This window comes from Condylostylus longicornis, unplaced genomic scaffold, assembly GCF_029603195.1.
Source record: "Condylostylus longicornis isolate FDR11 unplaced genomic scaffold, ASM2960319v2 ptg000130l, whole genome shotgun sequence".
In the NCBI taxonomy this organism is placed as follows: Eukaryota; Metazoa; Arthropoda; class Insecta; order Diptera; family Dolichopodidae; genus Condylostylus; species Condylostylus longicornis.
In genome coordinates, this window is record NW_026578098.1 from 2190734 (window position 1) to 2211413 (window position 20680).

Genomic DNA, 20680 nt, shown 5'->3' on the forward strand with positions numbered 1-20680 from the left:
GACTTATATGTTCAATGCGCTGTTCTGAGGAATTTATATTTCTGTTGCAAATAAAATCACCAAATATATTTATGTATTCAGTTGATAAATCGACGTACTTTCATTATTTTGTTCATTGGTATCTTTTAAATAATTAGCCATCACCGCTTTACATTTTACCATATTTACCTCCTCTTGGTTAAACTGATGCATTTTATAGGTAGAAGGGAATAAGAATAGGGCTATCTTATGGTAGATCAAAAGATTAGGATATTTCACCGATTCTATATTTTCGAAAAAAGTCCCTTTTAATTTCTTAAAGACTTTACATAAGAATTAGTAACAATACATACTTTTTTCAAAAACTGTAAATATGTGTATGTTAAGTGAAGAGTTATGTAATTAGTTCCTTCTATTTTTTTCGACATGTCTGCAAAATATTTTAAGAAATCTCTAATTTGAGTTAGACCACTTAAAGTTACTTAAACTTACTAATTCTGCTGGCTTCGCTTCTTTGTACCAATATATCATTAACTGAGATCCTATAGAAAAGTAAAAAACTGTACTCCATCTAGTTGGAACATAACTTTTTAAGTTAGTATCTAAAAAAACTATTTAGATTAGCTTTTTTAAAATATGCATGTTTTTATCATGTTATCTATTTCTAAAACTTGACTACAAGACTTTTCTATCACATTTGTTAATAAATTATTTAAACAATTAAATCTTTGACTATGAGGAAAGACACTAATCATATTTCTCGATGCTTGAAACTTTTGAATAAATTTTTCTACCTAGAAATAAAGTTTACATTTTTTACATGTAAATTTACTACATATTATTGCTTCTAACTAACCTGTTCATCTATCGCTATTCATAGTTTGCATTCCTAAAACACGATTTATTAAATTCCCGTTTAATATTTATAATGGACAGTTACGCAAATGTAAGTTAATTTTAAATGATTATCCGTCCATAAATCTGTTGTTTAATCAAGTCCAATTTCCTTTACATTATTTATTCCTTCTTTTATATTTGTTTTATATATTTCATTTATTTTTAAAATTTTTTTAGAAACAGTTGTTGGATGGGGAATCAATTTAGTGACATCGACATTTTGTACAACATTTGCTTCAACAAATAAAATATATTCTATTAAATTACGAAAACCAATATCCTGGGCTATTATAAAAATGGTCTACAATTTTGAATTGTTCATTTTATGAAAAGTAATAACACTTGTTGCTTAATTTCTGTATTTACATCAATTTTGGAAATACTATTATTGGTAGCTTTATTTTGCAACAATATATAGCACTTGTGTTTCATCAAATTGGACGTTGTCTTAGAATTATATTTACAAATGTAGGAACAAATTTTACATGCAACTAAATTTGCCGATTCTTCGCTAGATTCTGTTAAGATTGTCCCAAAAATTTCCCACACTTTACTATTTTTTCGTCCAACTTTAACGCCGATAGTGTAGTTTCTTTCTTTAATTGAAGAGCTTGAAGAAGCCACAGAATCCTAAAGCATTTAATAATAATGAAAACTACGAAATTTACTTATGTGTAATAAATCTAATTTTTTACTTACATCAATTTTATTTTATTTTCTTAAAATTTATTTTAAACAAAAAAAACTTGAATTTAAACTGAAAAATTGAAAACTTGTTGCACGTTCAATATTCATTATTTTAATAAGGTACACTAATAAAGTAGGGTCAAACCAATGGTTTGTATTGTAGCACTTTTCCCTTCAACAAGTGAAAATACTGCTTTTAAAAACAATCTATGTATATCCACCACACTATTAAAATTATTTTCATTCATAAACGAAACTATTTCTAGGATTGCATATATTTAGGATGAACGATTTATGCAGTCTTTGAAATAGAGCAAAAATTAATATAAAGAGGGGTTAACATAATGCTTGATTTTAAGGTTTAATTGTGTGAGTTAAGAAAAATAATTGTATTTTTTATTGTCATGGAATTTACCGTTAGCTTTTTGCGTTTATAAAAATTTGAAAAAGCTTGCGGTTTCGGAAATATAAGGTGTCAAAAATTCAAATTTTACGAATATCAAGAGTCGATAACTTGAGAGGTGTTGGTGATGAAAAAAAATTTTCTTCTAACGAAATGAACTATTTGTTAATGTCTAAAAGCCCCTAAAATTTCAAGCTTCTCAGGCTGGGGTCTAGGAGAAAAACGACATCAAAAATTTGGAAAAAAGGGACTTTAGATAACGGTAAATTTGAACGGCCATTTTGTTTTTTTAAAGTTTAACCATAGTATACTGCGCTAGGGAAAGCAAGCCGTTGCCTTTCTGCGTTTGCAAAATTTTAAAAATGCTTATGGTTTCATTGCAACAAATAGTTAAAATAGGCCATTTTTGGGGCTTTGAGGGGGTATAACTTCTAGAGGGGGGGAGATAGGTAAAAATTTTGTTCAACGAAAATAAGTTTCTTGTAAAGATCTATGCACGTATTAAATTTCAGCTTTCTATCTTTAAGAATGTAGAAGTTTTGTAAACAGACACACGGACGGACGGACGGACGGACGGACGGACAGAGTGAAACTAATAAGCACTTTTTTTCAAAAAATTTTTGGAAAAGTGCTAAAAACATCGTTGCACATGATATTAGATATGTACATATATGTATTTTGCGAGATTTTTATATACACTATTCCAAAATAACAATAATAACAAGTACTTTACGCAAAAGCTTTTTACATCGTAAAACGTGTATAATATTCCAATACGAAATAAGAATACTGTTCTTGTTATAATATTTCATATTGATATTGATGTTTCCTATTTCAATATGAATTTTTGCAAAACGGTATTCAAAGTGGTAACAGTAATTATTAAAACAAATACACGATAAATTAATAAAGTGTATATCGTATACTGTACCTTTTAAGTTTCTGAATGGCTTGATTTGAATTTGAATATATTCATGCAGAGCTTTATAACAGACTCATTTATGTTTTTAAAATTTTGACGTTCCATACTGATGCCATCATTGGTGCAGTGGTTATGACATTGGCCCTTTAATCGAAGGGTCTCGGGTCCAAACCCCGGTCAGGTCACTTTAAAGATTATATCCAATATTACAGCTTAATATAAAATACTTATAAAATAAAATTGAACATACGAATAATTTTAATGAATCCATAATATTAGATATTAAAAAATCAAATAAAAACAACGATAAATATGTATTAACAACCTTTAAACTTTGTAGTTAAGTTTTAAATTTTCTAATATTAAGTTTTTACAACAAGCTAGCCACCCACTTAGTTATAACTGCATGAGTCGCATGACGCCTTAATCTGACCCACGGGGAATCGGGAGTGATATGAAAAAAATAAGAGGTATAGGTGCGAGGGAAGGGTTTGATTATCTTACGGTTTCAGACCTCATCTGGAAACATATCCCGAAACTCCTTGACTCGGCTCCAACACCACGGCAAAGTAGACAACCCCACAGAAGATTTTACTGTATAACAAAAATCTGATGAAGATCTCAGTAAAGTTCAATAGTCTGTCAAAAATGGATTCATACGGTAAATATTATTCTGGATTGGATATCTGATAAATATTATTCTTGCTAATACATGCGAACCATCGCAACATTTACTATCAGAGTTTAAGAAATTTAAATTATTTTGGTTTTGTGATTGTAAGTTCTATTACAAAACAACTATAAATTAAAATTTTTGTTCACACGCTCAAAAAGACTGATGCAAAATACTAGAGTACATTTGAGTTGTCTTTAGAGCTTTTGCAGCGTTGCTAGGAATACAAATGTTCAAAGGTCGCTATTTATAATATCAATTCAAAAAGAAATCAAAATTTCAAAAAATTAAAATTTATACCCTGCAATGTAAAAAAAAACATTGCTTTCGTTTGATCATGCTATGTTACTTGTATATCATCGCATGGAGTCTTAGATTTATATATGGTTTAAGAGTGGTTTCAAAACGTTTTTATTGACAATATGGAATACTGCCATAATAGCGACACACTCTCACGATAAATTTTCGCGTAATGTAACATAATTATTTTTGAATGATATAGGTACTATAATTTTGTTCTTTGCTCATATAATTGCAATAACATAATTAAGTATTTATTTATTTTAGTAATAGAACGGAGCTTTCTATTCTTCTCTTTTATGTAAGTTTTGTTAAATTTTTATATACTTGTAATTTAGATTAGTACTTCTACTATCCCTATAATTTTATTTCGCGTGACAGTAAAACGATATATTCAATGTTTCATGATATTTTTTAAAAATATCTATCAACTGTGAATAATCGTGGTGCACATGGTCAGCCACAGTGTGCAACAACAAGGAAAAGTTTTACATTATCATAAACGATGCAATGCCTAAAGCACTATAAACGTTATCGCTGGGCTTTTTTGTCATACGAACTATAAGTGGTAAGTGAGTTGAAATGCGTTTAAGAAGGGAGTTCAAGAGATGAATTTACAGGAATAGTATCTGCAATAGTATCAATAGTATATTCGCCTTTTTTGTTACTGCTGCCAGTACGACCGGGCCCGTAATTAATGTAATTCTTATTGTTGTTATTGTTATTATTTTTATTATTATTATTATTATTATTATATAGTTACTTCTCAGGTGTCAAAGGTTACGGATACTTCTGGAAGGGCTAGAAACATCAGACAAATGGCATTAGATAGGTTTTTGCATGTAGGGTCCCAGAAAAATCTAACATTGGAACTTTTGATTTTCTGAAAATCTAAAACAGTATAATAAAAGCACGTTTTTCTTTTGTACTTTATATTATTAGGAACAGAAACCAAGAAATAAATAATACTTTATATTATTAGAAACACAAACCGAGAAATAAATAATATTCGAAAATATAATAATCTCTAATATTTTTAGTTCGAAAAATCGAAATAAGCTTAGATAAATGTCAGTTTTTATCAAAGACATTAGATGTTTTGTGGCATCTGAATATTAATGCTTCATTTGTTATTGTTTTGAACGTTATGTTTTGTCAGCAAGCTTTAAAAAAATATACATAAACAATTTATGTACGTATGTACTTAAAATTCCATTTTTACTGTTCGAGCAAAAAACTCTAAAATGCTAAATTCTAATACATTCATATGTATTTAGTTTATGCCTAAACCTTTTTTGTTATTTGAAAAATTCAATTCTATATGATTATCCACAGTTTTGAATATTATGTTTCGTTAGGGTCTTTAAAAAAATAGATATAGATTCATAATTATGCTTATTTGTACTTAAAATTTTATTTCTCATTGTTCGAACGAAAAATTTTAAAATGTTCATTTCAAATACATACATACATATGTACATATATATAATTGAATTAAACTATTATTTTGTTTATGCCTAAACCTTTTATTTATTTGAAAAATTTATTACTGTATGTTTCTCCCATTGTCTAATAATTATGTGTTTAAAATTTATTTCTATATGCCAAACAACAGTTTTGAATATTATTCAATTCATATAGGAAGCTTAAAAGAAAATTCATTAGGAAGCTTTAAAAAAAATATACATATATGCTTATGTACTTAAAATTTTTGCGAATTTTTCCAAACTATTATAACAATAGTTTTTTGGAAATTTTTCTTAAACTTTTACCGCGCTGAGGTGTCAAGTATGGGTACTTTTTGCTCTAGGGAAAGCTTTTTGCTTAAATTATTTTGCCTCCTGGGTCCCACAAAAAACATTAATTCCACCCACCCTCTCCCTTCATCCCATCCAAGATGCTTTGGGACCGCATTTTATAAAATGGTGCTATATCCTCTTTAAATTTTATAATTTTTATTTACTTTTGACAGTATAATTGTGTTTCGGAAGTGTGAGTTATGACAAGAAGTGAACATTTTCTCAACAAAATTGCTAAAGTTAATACAACCTATATTGTTTTTAATAAGTATGTAGGTACGCATTTAGGAATGTATTCTTTTCGCGATCTGCTGCAAAATGTATTAGTAAGCAAAACACAAGTGCACATTAAGGGATTGGTCGCCTATCTCGCAATTTCACACGGAAAGTGAGAAGAAAGTCAGTAACTATCATATTCCGATATGAAGATGGAATTATTCCGATTGCGCATATCATTTTTTTAAATTGTATGCAAAAGTTTTTCACTTTGTTTTTGAAAGTGAAGCATTCAGTCGATAATTTGAGAAAAAATGCAAAAATCGAATTAAAACAAGTAAAAACGTTTCATACGGTACGAACCGATTATTATTTATGCCTAAACCTTTTATCTATTTGAAAAATTTGTTTCTGTATGTTACCCCCATGATTCAATAACTATGTGTTTAAAATATATTTCTTTATAGCAAACCACAGTTTTGAATATTATTCAATTTATATAAAAAATGCTTAAAAAAATTAGTTGAGAAGCTTCAAATTTTTTTTTTTCTCAAAGGAACTAATTATTTGTTTAATTATGCACTTTTTTGTAATTATTTTTAAGAACTTTTCTTATTTTGAGTTTTTTCTTATTATTTATTAGAAAAAAAACACATCTATATATAATATATTATGGGTGTTTGAAAAAAAGAAGTAAATCTCACGCATAGAATGGAACTCAATTTAAAAACTGGGTGAAAAACAAACATAAAAATAATAAAAAAATAACGCAAACAAAAAGAGAAATTTTAATATTTTAAGAATTTAAAATTTTGAAAATGATGTTGATGAATTTGATGCTAAGACGTTGATTTTTTCGTCTTTCATTTATTTCCACTTCAGTTTTTTAGCACTCTTTTAAAATTTTTAAATTTTAAATACATAGGTTGTAGATTTGTACCATGGATCTATTGTGCGCCCCAATCCGAGAGCGTGGCATGCCCTACAACACACGCTTGAGGCCCATCCTCTTGATGAACTTAAGCAGCTTATGAGCAAGAGCATCACACTCCCCCAGGAGGTGCACCGAGGTCTCTCCATACTCCCCATAGAATCTGCAAGTATCCTCATTTTCCAGGCCCAGCCGACTGAGGTGTCTGTGAGAACTCTCACCTGGTTCTTGCCCATCCCTATAATTTTCCTAAATCGTTTCTGGTCATAATCTCCCAGGAGCTCCTCTGCTTGCCGCAGCCCCGGAAGACTTCTCCACCGCTCCGACCGCCTTTTTCCGATTCCGCAGAAAGGCTTCGGCCCAAGAAGAGGTGTGATTGTCCCCTTTCTTAAAAGCGCATCAGCGGCCTCATTTCCTTCCACGCCCACATGGCCCGGCACCCAACACAGTGTAACCCGGTTGCATCTGCCCAATTCATTGAGCTTCTCAAGACAGCTCCATACTGCCGCGGAGGATACTGAAAACAAGTTCAGCACTCCGATTGCAGCTCGGCTATCCAACATAATCATTTTCTCCTGCCCCCGATACCCCCTTTCCAGGCTGAACCGCACGCACATTTCAATAGCGTGCAACTCAGCCCGAAGCACACTTGGAAAAGTTCCCATAGGTTCGGAGAATTTGGTTCTTGGCCCAAACACCACCGCACCCGTCCTAATACTGATCTTGGACCCATATGCGTGCCATCATATATCATCTGCGTAATATTCATACATGCTTATATACTATTCATATTAATTTTTCCAAACAATAATTTTTGGAAATTTTTCTTAAACATTTATAATAATATTTATCCGTTATATATTAAAAGAAAAATAAAACAAAGAATTTAAACGAAATAGAAAAAAAAAAGAATTTTAAAATAATCCAAAAAAAGAAAAATACGAAAATATCCAAGCAAGTATCGATCTAATAACCTTCTGGTTATCAGACTACCACGGTACCCACCAGGCGACGTATTACCTTGAATTTATAATTCTATATTTTATTCATATTTCGTATCCTATTTTACATTATATATGTATATATGGCTACTTCTTAGGTGTCAAAAAGTACGGGTACTTCTAGAAGGGCTAGAGATATGGGTCAAAAGGTATTAGATAGGGTTTTACCTTTACGGCCCCAGAAAAAGCAAGAATTCATCGTAAGGGTAAAGTTTTTTTAATTTCATTTTAAATTAAAACAAAAAAAATAAAATTATCAAAAAAAAAAAGAACCTGAGACTTTTTTCATAGAAATCATATGCCATACGCATTACGCTATATACGTTAGTATTAATTTTAATTGATTACACATTCACGGGTTTTATTCGCCTGTATTATAAAATCCAAATACATATGTGCATGAATTTTAGTAGCGAATTATTTTTTGTGTAAATAGTAATTTAATCGCTTAAAGTGCTTATTGTCAAAAGTATTTTACAATTTTATGCGACATAACTCAAAGCGAGGTTCTGAAATAAATTACTTAAAAGATATCTCAAAGGAATCATAATATACTTTTTCGTAATTAGTTTTAAGAGCTTTCCTTATTTTAAGTTTTATCTTATAAAATATTAGGAAAAAAACATATTTATATGTATATTACGGGTGTGTTTTTGAAGAAGAAAAAAGTAAACTCAAAATACATCACACACAGAATGGAACACAATTTCAAAACTACAGGCATAATACTTGCAAGGCTTGCAATGCAAGCACACACGGTTAGTTATATATATATAGGTACTTATCAGGTGGCAAAAAGTACGGGTACTTCTAGAAGGGCTAGAGACATGGGACTAAAGGCATTAGATAGGGTTTTGCCTCCAGGGTCCCAGAAAAAGCATTGATTCCATCCACGCTCCCCCTTCACCACCTCCCAAGATGCTTTGTGACCGCTTTTTACAAAATGGTACTACATCCTGTAGGGGTAATTTTTATGTCTTTTAATGATATTAATATGATATTAATGTAAATTCATATTTGGAAGTGTGAGTTATTTCAAAAAGTGAACACTTTCTTAAGAAAATTGTAAAGATTTAATAAAATTTACATTGTTATACGCATTTAGTTATGTATTCTTTTCGCGATCTGCTTCAAAATATATTAGTCAGCAAAACATAACTGTACATTAAATTTCTTGACAATATATTTTAAGGACAAAATTTTATAAGAAAATAATATTCTATTGCATTAAACTCTTTACAAATAGGGTATTTTCAAAAAAAATATTTAGAACCGAAACTCGCTGATAATGATTTGTAAGGATAAAGCTTTTTTAATTTCATTTTAAAAAAATAAAATTATCAATAAAAAAGTTCATCTGGCAAATCGCATTTTTCAGGGTTCGAACTTGAGACTTTTTGCATAGAAATCGTATGCTAAACGTATTACCCTATATAGCAATACTATTAACTAATTATACATTCACGCGTTTTATTCGCGTGTATTATAAACTCCAAATACATACGTGCATGAATTTTAATAGCAAGTTATTTCATGCATATACAGTAATTAAAGTGCTTATTGTCAAAGGTATTTTACGATTTTATGCGACATAACTCAAAGCGAGGTTCTAAAATAAATTACTAAAAGATATTAGATCTCAAAGGAACTAATTAATTGTTTAATTATGCATTTTTTTGTAATTATTTTTAAGAACTTTTCTTATTTTGAGTTTTATCTTATTATTTATTAGAAAAAAACATATCTATATATATATATATAATGGGTATTTGAATAAAAGAAATAAACTTAAAATATCTCACACATAGAATAGAGCACAATTTCAAAACTGGGCGTAAAATAAACATAAAAATAATAAGAAAATAATGTAAAAAAACAGAAATTTTAATATTTTAAGAATTTTAAAAAAAATTTCAATACTTTAAAAATGATGTTGATGAATTTGATGCTAAGACGTTGATTATTTCGTCTTTCATTTATTTTCACTTCAGTTTTTTAGGACTCTTTTAAAATTTTGAATATAAGCGCTTATGGTTTCGCTCTGTCCGCCCATCAGTGCATGGGCCCATTTGCAAAATTTCTAATCCTTTGAAGACGAAGAAATCTGAAATTTCATTATATACAAACGCTTCTTTACTCGAAACTTATTTCCATAGAAAAAAATTTAGGAAAGGGGATATTCCGCTAAAAGTTATAACCTCTCAAAGACAGGCAAACCACAAACATGTTTATTTAATATTAAAACGCAAAAAAGTTGCGATAGGCTTTTTTTTACAGCGGCAAAGCATAACGGAATATTAAAAAGGTGTGGCTGCTAAAATTAACCGTTACCTAAAACCCTTTTTTTTCAAATTTTTGATATCGCCTTCTTTAAAATGCCTTCTATAAAATAGGTTGTAGAAGTCTGAAGCTTTTATAGCTTTTTAAATACTAATAAAAAATTTTTTTCATTTCCACCTTTCGGAAGCTTTTCGAAATATGTAAAAGTCGCTTTCATATATTTCCGAAACTGCAAGCTTTTTGAAATTTTTTCAAAAAATAAATGCCGTGCCACCAAAAAATATAATTATTTTTCTTAACTGATTCAATTAACTCTTGAATTCGAGCATTTGTTAACGCATCTCTTTTTTTTTAAAGCAGTATTCTCACTTGGAAAATGGGTATTTTACAAACCATTATTTTAACCAACTTTATTAATTTTTGTTAGCTACTTTTAGCTATCAAAAAATTTTAGATTTATTAAATCTTTTCTATTTGCAAGTAATTTATTTTGTTCATAAAAAACAAATATCTATGTGTGAGTGTCTACACATATTATGATAAAATGTGTATATATTAACGAAGTGATCTTAAAACAAGTATTACGAATTAGAGTGCCAGAACCCCCCTGTAATAACACTACTAAACTGCTGTTATAAAGTTTTGTCAATTATAATAGGTATATATGTATATGATCGGATAAAGCCATTTTTTGACAGGTAGGCGAGTATCAGTGTGAATTCAGGTGCCAAAGATCTACAATTGATCAAATTTTCCTAATGAAACAAATTATGGGCAAAAGCTATGAGCGCAATGTTAAGCTACGTATTATATTTATTGATCTTAAACAAGCTTTTAATAGTATTGGCAGGACGAAAATCTCAATTGGCCTGACATTCTTAGGCGTGCCAAAAAAATTGATAAATTTAATAAACATGTCAATGAAGTATTTTACGTGCAAAATTTTGATACAAGGTGCAATATTCGAATCATTCCAAATAAGTAGTGCGGTACAACAAGGAGATGGATTTTCTGCTCTAATCTTTAATACGGTCTTACATTAAGCAATTAAGACAAAGGAGGCAATATTTTTGTTGGCTCTCATAAGATTTAGGGGTCATTGGCAAAAACTACAACACAATGGCGCCGATCTTTAAAGAACTGAAAACAGAAGTAATAGAGGTTGGTACCCATATAAATGGAACGAAGACGAAATATCTTAAATTTTCCAGAAACGACCGACGACGGCAACCTGAGTTGCCGAAAAAATTGACGAATTGGATATTCAGGGAGCAGGAAAATTTAAAAATCTTGGTGTTCTATTGTGCAATGACACTATTATGATATTGCATAGAAGGAAAATTCGGGCGAATAACAGATGCACACAAAAAACTAAAGAGCTCAAGTCTACTGTCGAGAAAGACATACGGTTGCGAGACGTGGTCCTTAAGGACGAAAACCATCTTCTCAAATTTGAAAGCAAATTATCTTTTTTTGTTTTTTTGTTTTTTTTTTTTACCCGGAGGAAGGGTGCAAAATGTCGAAAGATACTGCCAAACGAAAAGCAGTAATGTGGAACTTCAATCCACTAAAGAACAACCTCCTCAAAATAAATTATAAAACTAGTCGGAAACGACTAACCATTAACTGAGGGTCTCAGAAGCAGGGTGGCGTAAACCACAAATAAAGGGAAATTTTTTTTGCTGGAATCGATTATGTACATCTTCTAAAATCAGTGATATTAGTTTCAGTTTCGAAATGGTTTTTTTCTATTTATTTTTCACCAGTCGAGCTGCCTCGATGCTGACATGATAAACTTGTAATTGTCCCAAATTAAGAAAAGAAATTTTTTTTAATATACTTTTGTAATCTTAAGAATATTTTTGTATTTTGTAAAATTAATAAAAATCACTTCATTTTGTAACAATAAAGCGATTGACGATCGAAAAAAAATCCAAAACTAGTGTTTTTTTTCTAAATCTTTACACAAGTCGCTCTTGTTCGTTAAGTATATGGACCAATTAGATTACGACGCGTTCGCATTTGGCTCAAAATGTTTTCGAAGAAGTTTGACAACCAATTTATCGCATGTTCATGTATCGCAAGTATGTGTATTCCTGGCAAAATTGGGTCATCCGAAGTATATTGCCGTTTATTCTATATTGCATGCGAAGTTTTTACATTGAAGTTTCTGTTTTATTTTAGTATAAAACAAAACGAAAACAACTTTTCCTTCCATTTAGGAAAGTTAAACTTAACACTAATGAACAAATATTTATTACAATTATTAAAATAAATACAACTTTTTTCTATTTTCAATTTTTGATTTATTTACATACATATGTTTAGCTCAAATATTTTACAAAAATTAAAATAAAGAACACACATAGTACATATATATAAGGTATATTCGGAAAGCAATCGGTGCAGCATCGATTTAAAACTTAAAAATCATGTACGAAAATATATCAGTATACAATACTTATAAAGTATGGTGTCCAAATATAACAACATATATGTATGCGTGTTTGCTTTTACACAAAACCTTTTCAAAATAAACGTCAAAAAATATATAGTTTAGAAAGTGTACAAGAATTTCACATCACATCGGCATGGCATTTATAACTTTATTTTGCATCAAGGCTGTGTCGATTCATATTTTTGATTATTTTCTGATTATACCCTTTTCTTGAACTACAAGAAAGAAGCACATAAACAATGAAAAAGTAAGAGAAGAATTAAAAAAAGCAATACTTAACTATATCAATACTAAACTATAGAATCAGTTTTCTGCTGATAGTTTCGTAGAACACTGAGCTTAACTGTCAATTTAAATTTGACAATGCTTAGTCATGCATTTGATCTTGTGAGAAAGAGTGAACTGTCACTCTCTCTTAGGGTCCAGGCCTGTATTTCTGTCAGCTGTGGCTGATATACACGTGCTACAGCCAATGCATAGTTTATAAATGGAATGATTTTTTTTATATATGTACTAGTATTTTAGGAACAACAATTTCTTTTCTTACAGTTTTTTTATTATTCAAATGTTAATTTCGAGAACACATAATTCCGAAAACACATGATCCATCTGTTGTAAATTAAAAATACTATTTCAAACTGAAAAATAACGTAACTGCACAGGTTCTCCACGCATTTGTGTTAGTTAGTTTAGTTGTGCTCAGTTTAGCTATTCATGAATGGTTCCAAAAGGTAAATGGAACGCATATATAGGATTAGACAACAAGTCCCGCTTTAATGGGTTTTGAAATGTGCAATGGTCACCGTAAAGCATTTTTCAGGAAACGTCAATTTTTACTTGATTTTAGTATATCCGTGTGTCAATTTCTTCTTTTGGTTGTTTTCATAAAAAGTTGTTGATGTAAGTTTTTGCTCCTAGAAAATCTCTTTACATCTGCAAAAAACGCTATAAAAAGATATCATGAATATTTTTTAAAAAAAATTCGAGATGTGGTGATTTTGAAATTGTTGTAATATATTAGTTTGATAATAGAGTACTGATTTTAATTAACATAAAAGAAAAAGGGAAAACTTAAATACATTTGTTGATGTTCATATTTCTTTTTAGTTAAACAACAAAACATGAAATTCAATAAACTTGTTACTTCCTCACGCAGGAAAAATCGTAAACGACATTTCACAGCTCCGTCACATATTCGACGAAGGTTAATGTCAGCACCTTTATCTAAGGAACTCAGACAAAAATACAATGTACGGTCAATGCCGATTCGTAAGGATGATGAAGTTCAAGTAGTTCGTGGTCACTTTAAAGGAAATCAAGTTGGTAAAGTAGTGCAGTGTTACCGTAAAAAATTTGTAGTTTACATAGAAAAAATTCAACGTGAGAATGCCAATGGTACCAATGTTTATGTTGGAATACATCCATCAAAATGTTTAATTGTTAAGTTGAAGTTGGATAAGGATCGTAAAAAGATCTTAGATCGAAGAGGAAAAGGACGTCTCGCAGCTCTAGGAAAAGACAAAGGTAAATATACTGAAGAAACGGCCACAGCTGCTCAGCCAATGGAAACAGCGTAAACTAGATATCTGCATTGATAATAATTTTAAAAAGAAATTAAAATAATTGGAAAAGTAATTTTAGACTTTAATTTTTATATAGACGAATATTAAAAAGTAACCTTGTTTATTGAATATGATATACATATGTGTATGTAATTCGAAACAAATAATGTTGCGGAACCTTTGCAAATTTTCTGGTTATAAGAAAATTTTAAATTTGAACCATTACAAAAGTATACAAAATTTATTATTGACATTAAACGGTGACAGTTTCATTATAAGGGTGTTGGGGAACTTTGACCTACTTAGATCTTTGATCTAATTTAATCTATGCACCTATCAGACTGATCTTTGAATTCTATGTGAAATTCATGTTCTGGTGAAAACACGTATGCAATGCATTTTTTATATGGGTTCAGCAAGAGTAATAGCGTCATACAATTTTTTATGAAGTTCCCAATAAATTTTCGTAATGTGGGTGCTTATTATGATCGGGGAAGCGAACGGGGTTTTTGGTATTATGATTACAGAATTCGCTTAAATTTCAGGATATACCTTGCGAATGAAAGTGCCGTGCGACAAGCTTGGCGAATGAAAACAATCATTAAAAAAATACATTCGTTTTTTTTTATTTGATATAGCATTTATGTTGATCTAAACTATTTTAATATTATAATCTTGATTGTAATTAATTATAATAATGTTGATTGTCTAATAATAATTTAAGTACGAAAAAAACTATCTAAAAACAATTCGTGCATTTAAATAAATTAATGGACAACCTCGTCGTTGCCAAAGGATAGAAAAATGCATGTTTTTGCAAAAAAGCAAAAATAATGTACTTACATATGTGTGGTGTTAGCCTTATTATTTTCGGTAGGTTTTCTGATATTTTGCAGTAGCAACATTTTAGATCTGGCGAATGAAATTTAAAATATCATTCGATTCGCCGAGTCCATTGCACTCGCCTAGCCATTGGCTTCGCCGATCATAATAAGGGTAATTGTACCTACATACACGCGTAGACACACATGTTTTCTTACAAGTGTATAACATATACATACTTCTTCATAAAATAAAATGCTATCTCTCACGTTAAATTTACAACTCCTAATTTACAATCAATAAATCAACTCAAAATATACGTACATTTTTTTATAATTTAATAAAACATTTCAGTATATATTACGTTTCATTTCTGAGTTTTATTTCAGGTTTAAATTTTTCTCTAATGATATCGTTATATCCTTCACGATTTCTAGCAATTTCGATGGCTAAAAATTGTATCCTTACAACCAAAATTGAATTATCAGAAGAAAATTCCTTTGAAGCATCGCATCTTAATAACGTACCATAAGAAAAATTTTGCATCTTGTTGAATTTTTCAATAAAAATTCTCCATTTCACTTTAGACTCTTCTGATTTTAAATCATCATCACTTATTTTTCCAATTTTTAAATTTGGAAAGTCCTGTCTAAATGTGGTATAAACAGTATCATCGTAAGGACAAAGTCTTAAAGTTCTAGGGTCTACGCTGCATATCAGCTGCAAAACAAAAAACATTTTACAGCATAAAATACATAATGTATGTATGTATGTATGTATGTATGTATATGATTTTGAATTTCGTTTATTTACATTAAAGTAAATTTCCGCATGTTCCATTGCCTTGGTCGCCCACATTTCTTCAACGATACTTTGATTAACAAATTCTTCAGCTGGCCTTGATAATATATCCTAAAATTTTTATTTTTAATAATTAATATTATAGGTATTTTGATTTACCATTTTAAAAATTATTTTAAAACTGACAGAACACTTAGACAAAAGTTGCTTGGTGGTTTAAAATTAATCATTTTAAAAGTGTGGTTAGACAGTTAGGCCACGACCGCGGCTGACAGAAATACAGGCCCGGATCCTAAGAGAGAGTAACAATTCACAGCTGACGAGTTTACACGTTTTCTTATGGGATTTATAGAGGGTCCTTTTTAACATCATAAATGTCCCACAAGATAAATTTTTTCAAATTTTTAATTAGAAGTTAAAATTTAATCTTTTTTTACTTTACTAGTGCTTACATTCTTAAAGTTTTGTGTTATTAAAACATTAAAAAATTGATTTAAAAATAAACCTTTCAGGCTCTTTTAAAGATTTCAATAAATGCTACATTATAGGGAAAAAAATAGTGCAATTTTTTCCAAAGTATTTAGTTGATTTTGATGTATTTTTTCAAATTGTAGAAAATGTACATTTGATATTAACGAGTTTGCTAATTTTGTGTTATATTACTCCCAAAATGCATATTTCTGATATAATCACATATATATCTATATATTTTTCATGTGTATACTATATTTATAATACTTATATGCTTCATAATTCATAAACATTATTTCATATGTGAATTATTTTTATATTAAACGTCCACATAATTCTTTTTAGTTATGTATGTGATTTAGTTTTATTAGGAAATATTTTCACATTGTGAAAATACTAATTCACTGATTGACCTAAACTACCGCTTCAGATACTTTAAAACTTATACAAGTTTCTTTATAATATTTTTATTATGTTTGCTTTTATACAGGGGACAACTTAAAACGACGCATCTTTTGTAATGATTATATAATTTTAAAAGCACTTATTACACGACTTAAATTATTTTAAGTCGTGTATTCTATACTAAAAAAAAAATATAGCAGCAAATTCTATTTTTATTCACTGTATTTAGAGTAAAAAATGCTCTCAATTCTATCAGATATGTTGTCTGACACGGCGATACAAAAAATGCGAAAAAAGCTCGAAAATATTATTCAATCAAAATTAAGAATATGTAGTTAAAATTTTGAGTAGAAATTTGAATTTTTGATATGCTGTTCAGAAACTGAGATAGTCATCTGAGGGAATGGCCTTATTTTTGAAGGAATTCGTTACTTTTGGAATGTGTACATTAGTGCCGTGAGAAGTATTTTTGCAATGCAAATTGTACAATTTTCATGCATTTTGCTTTAGGCGCATCAGGATGAAGTGAAGGCGACTCTAAATCTATTTCCTTACGACATCTGTTTGCTATTTTTTTTACAAAGCTATTGAAGATTTTGCTATTGAAATTGCCGCTACAAAATAAATTGGTACCTCTGAAAAATGACAAGTAGTTAAAGTCAATACAAATGACAAGCAGGAATTAGCTAGCTGAAATAATAAAATTGTTCTTGATTTAGAAAAAAATAAAATTAAGTAAAATGGTTTTGGAAAGCACGATGATATGGTAAGTAATGTTCTACTTATTTATTAAAATAGACAACTAATAACCAAATAAATTATGTATGCATAAATAAGTCGAAAGCTATACTTGCATATGTACTTATGTACAAGGTCTCGCCTTAATAAACTCTGACATGACTAGCAGATTCTAAACAAAATGTTTTTTTTGAAGTTTCGACAATAGCGATTATCAAAGAAATGGAGACTACTTTCCAACACGATTAAATGCGCAAAAAGATGGAATAAATTTAGTTTGTCTGACAAAAGTTCGTTCAAATCCTGAAAATAATGTTGGCCTTCTAACGTTAGCGAAGTATGATTTACAATTAGATACATATTACAAATTTAATAATTGCATTACAAATTTAATAATTTCAATTTCAGTACGGTGGAAGTGTTAGCAACTCTTACTAGTGATGTTGGAAGAGTTTTCTCAAAAATGCACCTAGTTCAACCAAAAGGTGAAATTAATTTATTGACTGGTATTAGGATTGCTCATGTAATTAAAATTTTATATAAATTATATTTTAAGAAAATTTTTAAAGCTTGAATTTTTCAGCTCGTTCTTAAACATCGACAAGGGAAAAATCATAAGATGCGAATTGTAGTTTTTGTGGGATCTCCAGTAATTAACGAAGAAGCTGATTTAGTGAAGCTAGCAAAACGTTTAAAAAAAGAAAAAGTTAATGTTGATATTGTATGTTTTGGGGATCATGAAAAAAATAATGATGTATTAAATGCTTTCATCAATGCTTTAAATGGTAAAGATGGAACGGGTTCTCATTTGGTCAGCGTTCCACGCGGTTCTGTTCTATCAGACGCCCTTTTATCTTCTCCAATAATCCAAGGAGAAGATGGTTTGGGTGGGGCTGGATTAAGTGGAGCTGGTTTTGAGTTTGGAGTCGATCCAAACGAAGACCCAGAGTTAGCTCTAGCCTTGCGTGTGTCAATGGAAGAACAGCGGCATCGACAAGAAGAGGAACAACGACGTGCTCTTGCTGCTTCTAATGCTAATGGAACTGCAGTGGAAAATATCGTGGAAAATGCCCAAGAAAATGCAGAACCTGCTGAACCTAACTCTGAAGAAGCTATGCTACAAAGGGCGCTAGCTTTGTCGACTGAAACCCCCGTAAGGATACAAGTAACTTTCATTTAGGTAAAATATTTTTCAAGAAATTCGAAATATTTTAGGCTGAAGATAATATGCCAGATTTCGCCAATATGACTGAGGAAGAGCAAATTGCGTTTGCTATGCAAATGTCTATGCAAGATGCACGTAAAATTTTTCAATTTTTTAAAGAAAACTTAACTTAGTACTAATATTTCGTAGAAGAATCCGTTACTCATCAAGCAAAAAGACCAAAAACAGAAGAAAGTGCTCCAATGGAAGTAGACGAAGACTATTCGGAAGTAATTGGAGACCCGGCCTTTCTGCAAAGTGTTTTAGAAAATCTTCCAGGCGTAGATCCACAATCTGAAACAATACGTGATGCAGTTGGATCTTTAAATAAGGACAAAAAGGATAAAAAACCCGGTGAAGGCAGCAAAAAAGATTAAATGATAATTTTCAAATTCAAAAAGATTTTTGGAATCCAACCGAATGACATCTAGAAAATTATTATTTTTTGGTGAATTAACCACATTTTGTGTAATATGCACTCATCATCCATATTAAAATATTACATTTAATTAAATGATTTTCGTAAAAATTTATAGGTTAATTAATTTAATTTTGTACGTGTGTGCTTGCATTGCAAGTATTATGTCTGAAATTGTGTTCCATTCTGTGTCTGAGATATTTTAAGTTTACTTTCTTTCTTCAAAAACACACCCGTAATATACATACGTAGATATGTTTTTTTTCCTAATATTTTTTAAGATAAAACTTAAAATAAGAAATGCTCTTAAAAATAATTACGAAAAAGTACATAATTATAGAAATAAGTAGTAAGCTTTGAGTTATATCGCATAAAATTGTAAATTACCTCTGATAATAAGCACTTTAAGCGATAATTTACTGTGTACGTATAAAACAATTCACTATTAAAATTCATGCACGTATGTATGTATTTGGATTTTCATTTTATAATACATGCGAATAAAATGCGTGAATGTACATATATATAATTAGTTAATACTAATCCTATATAAGGTAATGCGTATAGCATAGGATTTCTATGCAAAAAGTCCCAGGTTCGAAACCTTAAAAATGCGATTTGCCCGATGAACTTTTTTTTATTGACAATTTTATTTTTTCAAAATGAAATTAAAAAAGCTTTGCCCTTACAAATCAATATCAGCGAGTTTCGGTTCTAAATATTTTTTTTGAAAATACCCTATTTGTAAAGAGTTTAATGCAATAGAATATTATTTTCTTATAAAATTTTGTCCTTAAAATATATTGTCAAGAAATTTAATGTACAGTTAAGTTTTGCTGACTAATATAATATTTTGCAGCAGATCGCTAAAAGAATATTAACTAAATGCGTACGCACATACTTACTATAAAACAATGTAGATTTTATTGAATCTTTACAATTTTCTTAAGAAAGTGTTCACTTTTTGATATAACTAACACTACCAAATTTACATACAATATTTATACTACTAAAAATAAATAAAAATAATCCCTACAGGATGTAGAACCATTTTGTAAGAAGCGGTCACAAAGCATCTTGGGAGGTGGTGAAGGGGAAGTGTGGATGGAATCCATGCTTTATCTGGGACCCTGGAGGCCAAACCCTATCTAATGCCTTCTGTCACATGTCTCTAGCCCTTCTAGAAGTACCCGTACTTTTTTGCACTTGAAAAGTAGTTATATACATATGTATAATAAATATGTACATATTATATTAATTTAAGTATATATAAATTAATATAATGTACAGGGTGAACCTGAAAAGTGACATAATCCCTTAGAGGTAGAATGGTGGGACAATTTTATGAAAGGAATCGTTACTGAGAGGTCAATAATGAACATTCAAGTCCCAAAATCGTAGTTGAAAATCTTTGGTTTCGACAAAAAGGAGTATCGACTTAAATGGTTATAACTTCCGTAATTATATAAAATAAAATATTATGATCAAATATTAAAGACAACATTTGGTAATTTCAAAAATTCTGTACGAACTTACAACTTATACATATAATCGTAATATAGTTATACATATAATCGTAAAAGTTTAAAAAATTTTTTTAAATGCCAAGTTGAAATATTTTTTAAAAGCCTTTTAAAATTTGTTTTCTATTTATTTAGGTAGTTTGAAAAAAAAGTAACATAAAAATAATAATTTGTTATTATTGGTTACGTT

The 20680-nt window shown here is 29.7% G+C and overlaps 3 protein-coding genes across 6 annotated transcripts; 2 read left to right on the forward strand and 1 right to left on the reverse strand.

Annotated features, from left to right (window-relative positions):
• The first annotated feature begins 13299 nt into the window (after positions 1-13299).
• LOC129614939 (60S ribosomal protein L26) lies at positions 13300-14242 on the forward strand. 4 transcript variants are annotated; one of them, XM_055529910.1, is made up of 2 exons: positions 13300-13446; positions 13654-14242. In XM_055529910.1, exon 2 carries the CDS (start codon positions 13668-13670, stop codon positions 14121-14123), a length of 456 nt encoding a protein of 151 aa, XP_055385885.1. In that variant the 5' UTR covers positions 13300-13446; positions 13654-13667; the 3' UTR covers positions 14124-14242. The 4 variants fall into 4 exon arrangements, with proteins under 4 accessions (XP_055385885.1, XP_055385886.1, XP_055385888.1 ...); XM_055529911.1 differs by having other exon boundaries at positions 13434-13555; XM_055529913.1 differs by lacking the exon at positions 13300-13446 and adding an exon at positions 13520-13538.
• A 1042-nt stretch (positions 14243-15284) lies between these two features.
• LOC129614954 (protein PBDC1) lies at positions 15285-16020 on the reverse strand. Its single transcript, XM_055529937.1, has 3 exons — positions 15891-16020; positions 15744-15842; positions 15285-15650 (listed from the first exon to the last, which is right to left on the reverse strand). Exons 1-3 carry the CDS (start codon positions 15891-15893, stop codon positions 15291-15293), a joined length of 462 nt encoding a protein of 153 aa, XP_055385912.1. The 5' UTR covers positions 15894-16020; the 3' UTR covers positions 15285-15290.
• Positions 16021-17227: 1207 nt separating this feature from the next.
• On the forward strand, positions 17228-19082 carry LOC129614938 (26S proteasome non-ATPase regulatory subunit 4). The gene is made up of 6 exons (XM_055529908.1): positions 17228-17373; positions 17542-17682; positions 17754-17868; positions 17929-18498; positions 18561-18645; positions 18700-19082. Exons 1-6 carry the CDS (start codon positions 17348-17350, stop codon positions 18924-18926), a joined length of 1164 nt encoding a protein of 387 aa, XP_055385883.1. The 5' UTR covers positions 17228-17347; the 3' UTR covers positions 18927-19082.
• The last annotated feature ends 1598 nt before the right edge of the window (positions 19083-20680 follow it).

Coding starts and splice junctions, on each gene's coding strand:
- LOC129614939 (XM_055529910.1), top strand. CDS start 13,668: ATGAAATTCAATAAACTTGTTACTTCCTCACGCAGGAAAAATCGTAAA.
- LOC129614954 (XM_055529937.1), bottom strand. Junction 15,651..15,743: donor ATGCGGAAATTTACTTTAAT/GTAAATAAACGA, acceptor TTTGTTTTGCAG/CTGATATGCAGCGTAGACCC.
- LOC129614938 (XM_055529908.1), top strand. CDS start 17,348: ATGGTTTTGGAAAGCACGATGATATG. Junction 17,374..17,541: donor TTGGAAAGCACGATGATATG/GTAAGTAATGTT, acceptor TTTTTTTTGAAG/TTTCGACAATAGCGATTATC. Junction 18,646..18,699: donor AATGTCTATGCAAGATGCAC/GTAAAATTTTTC, acceptor AATATTTCGTAG/AAGAATCCGTTACTCATCAA.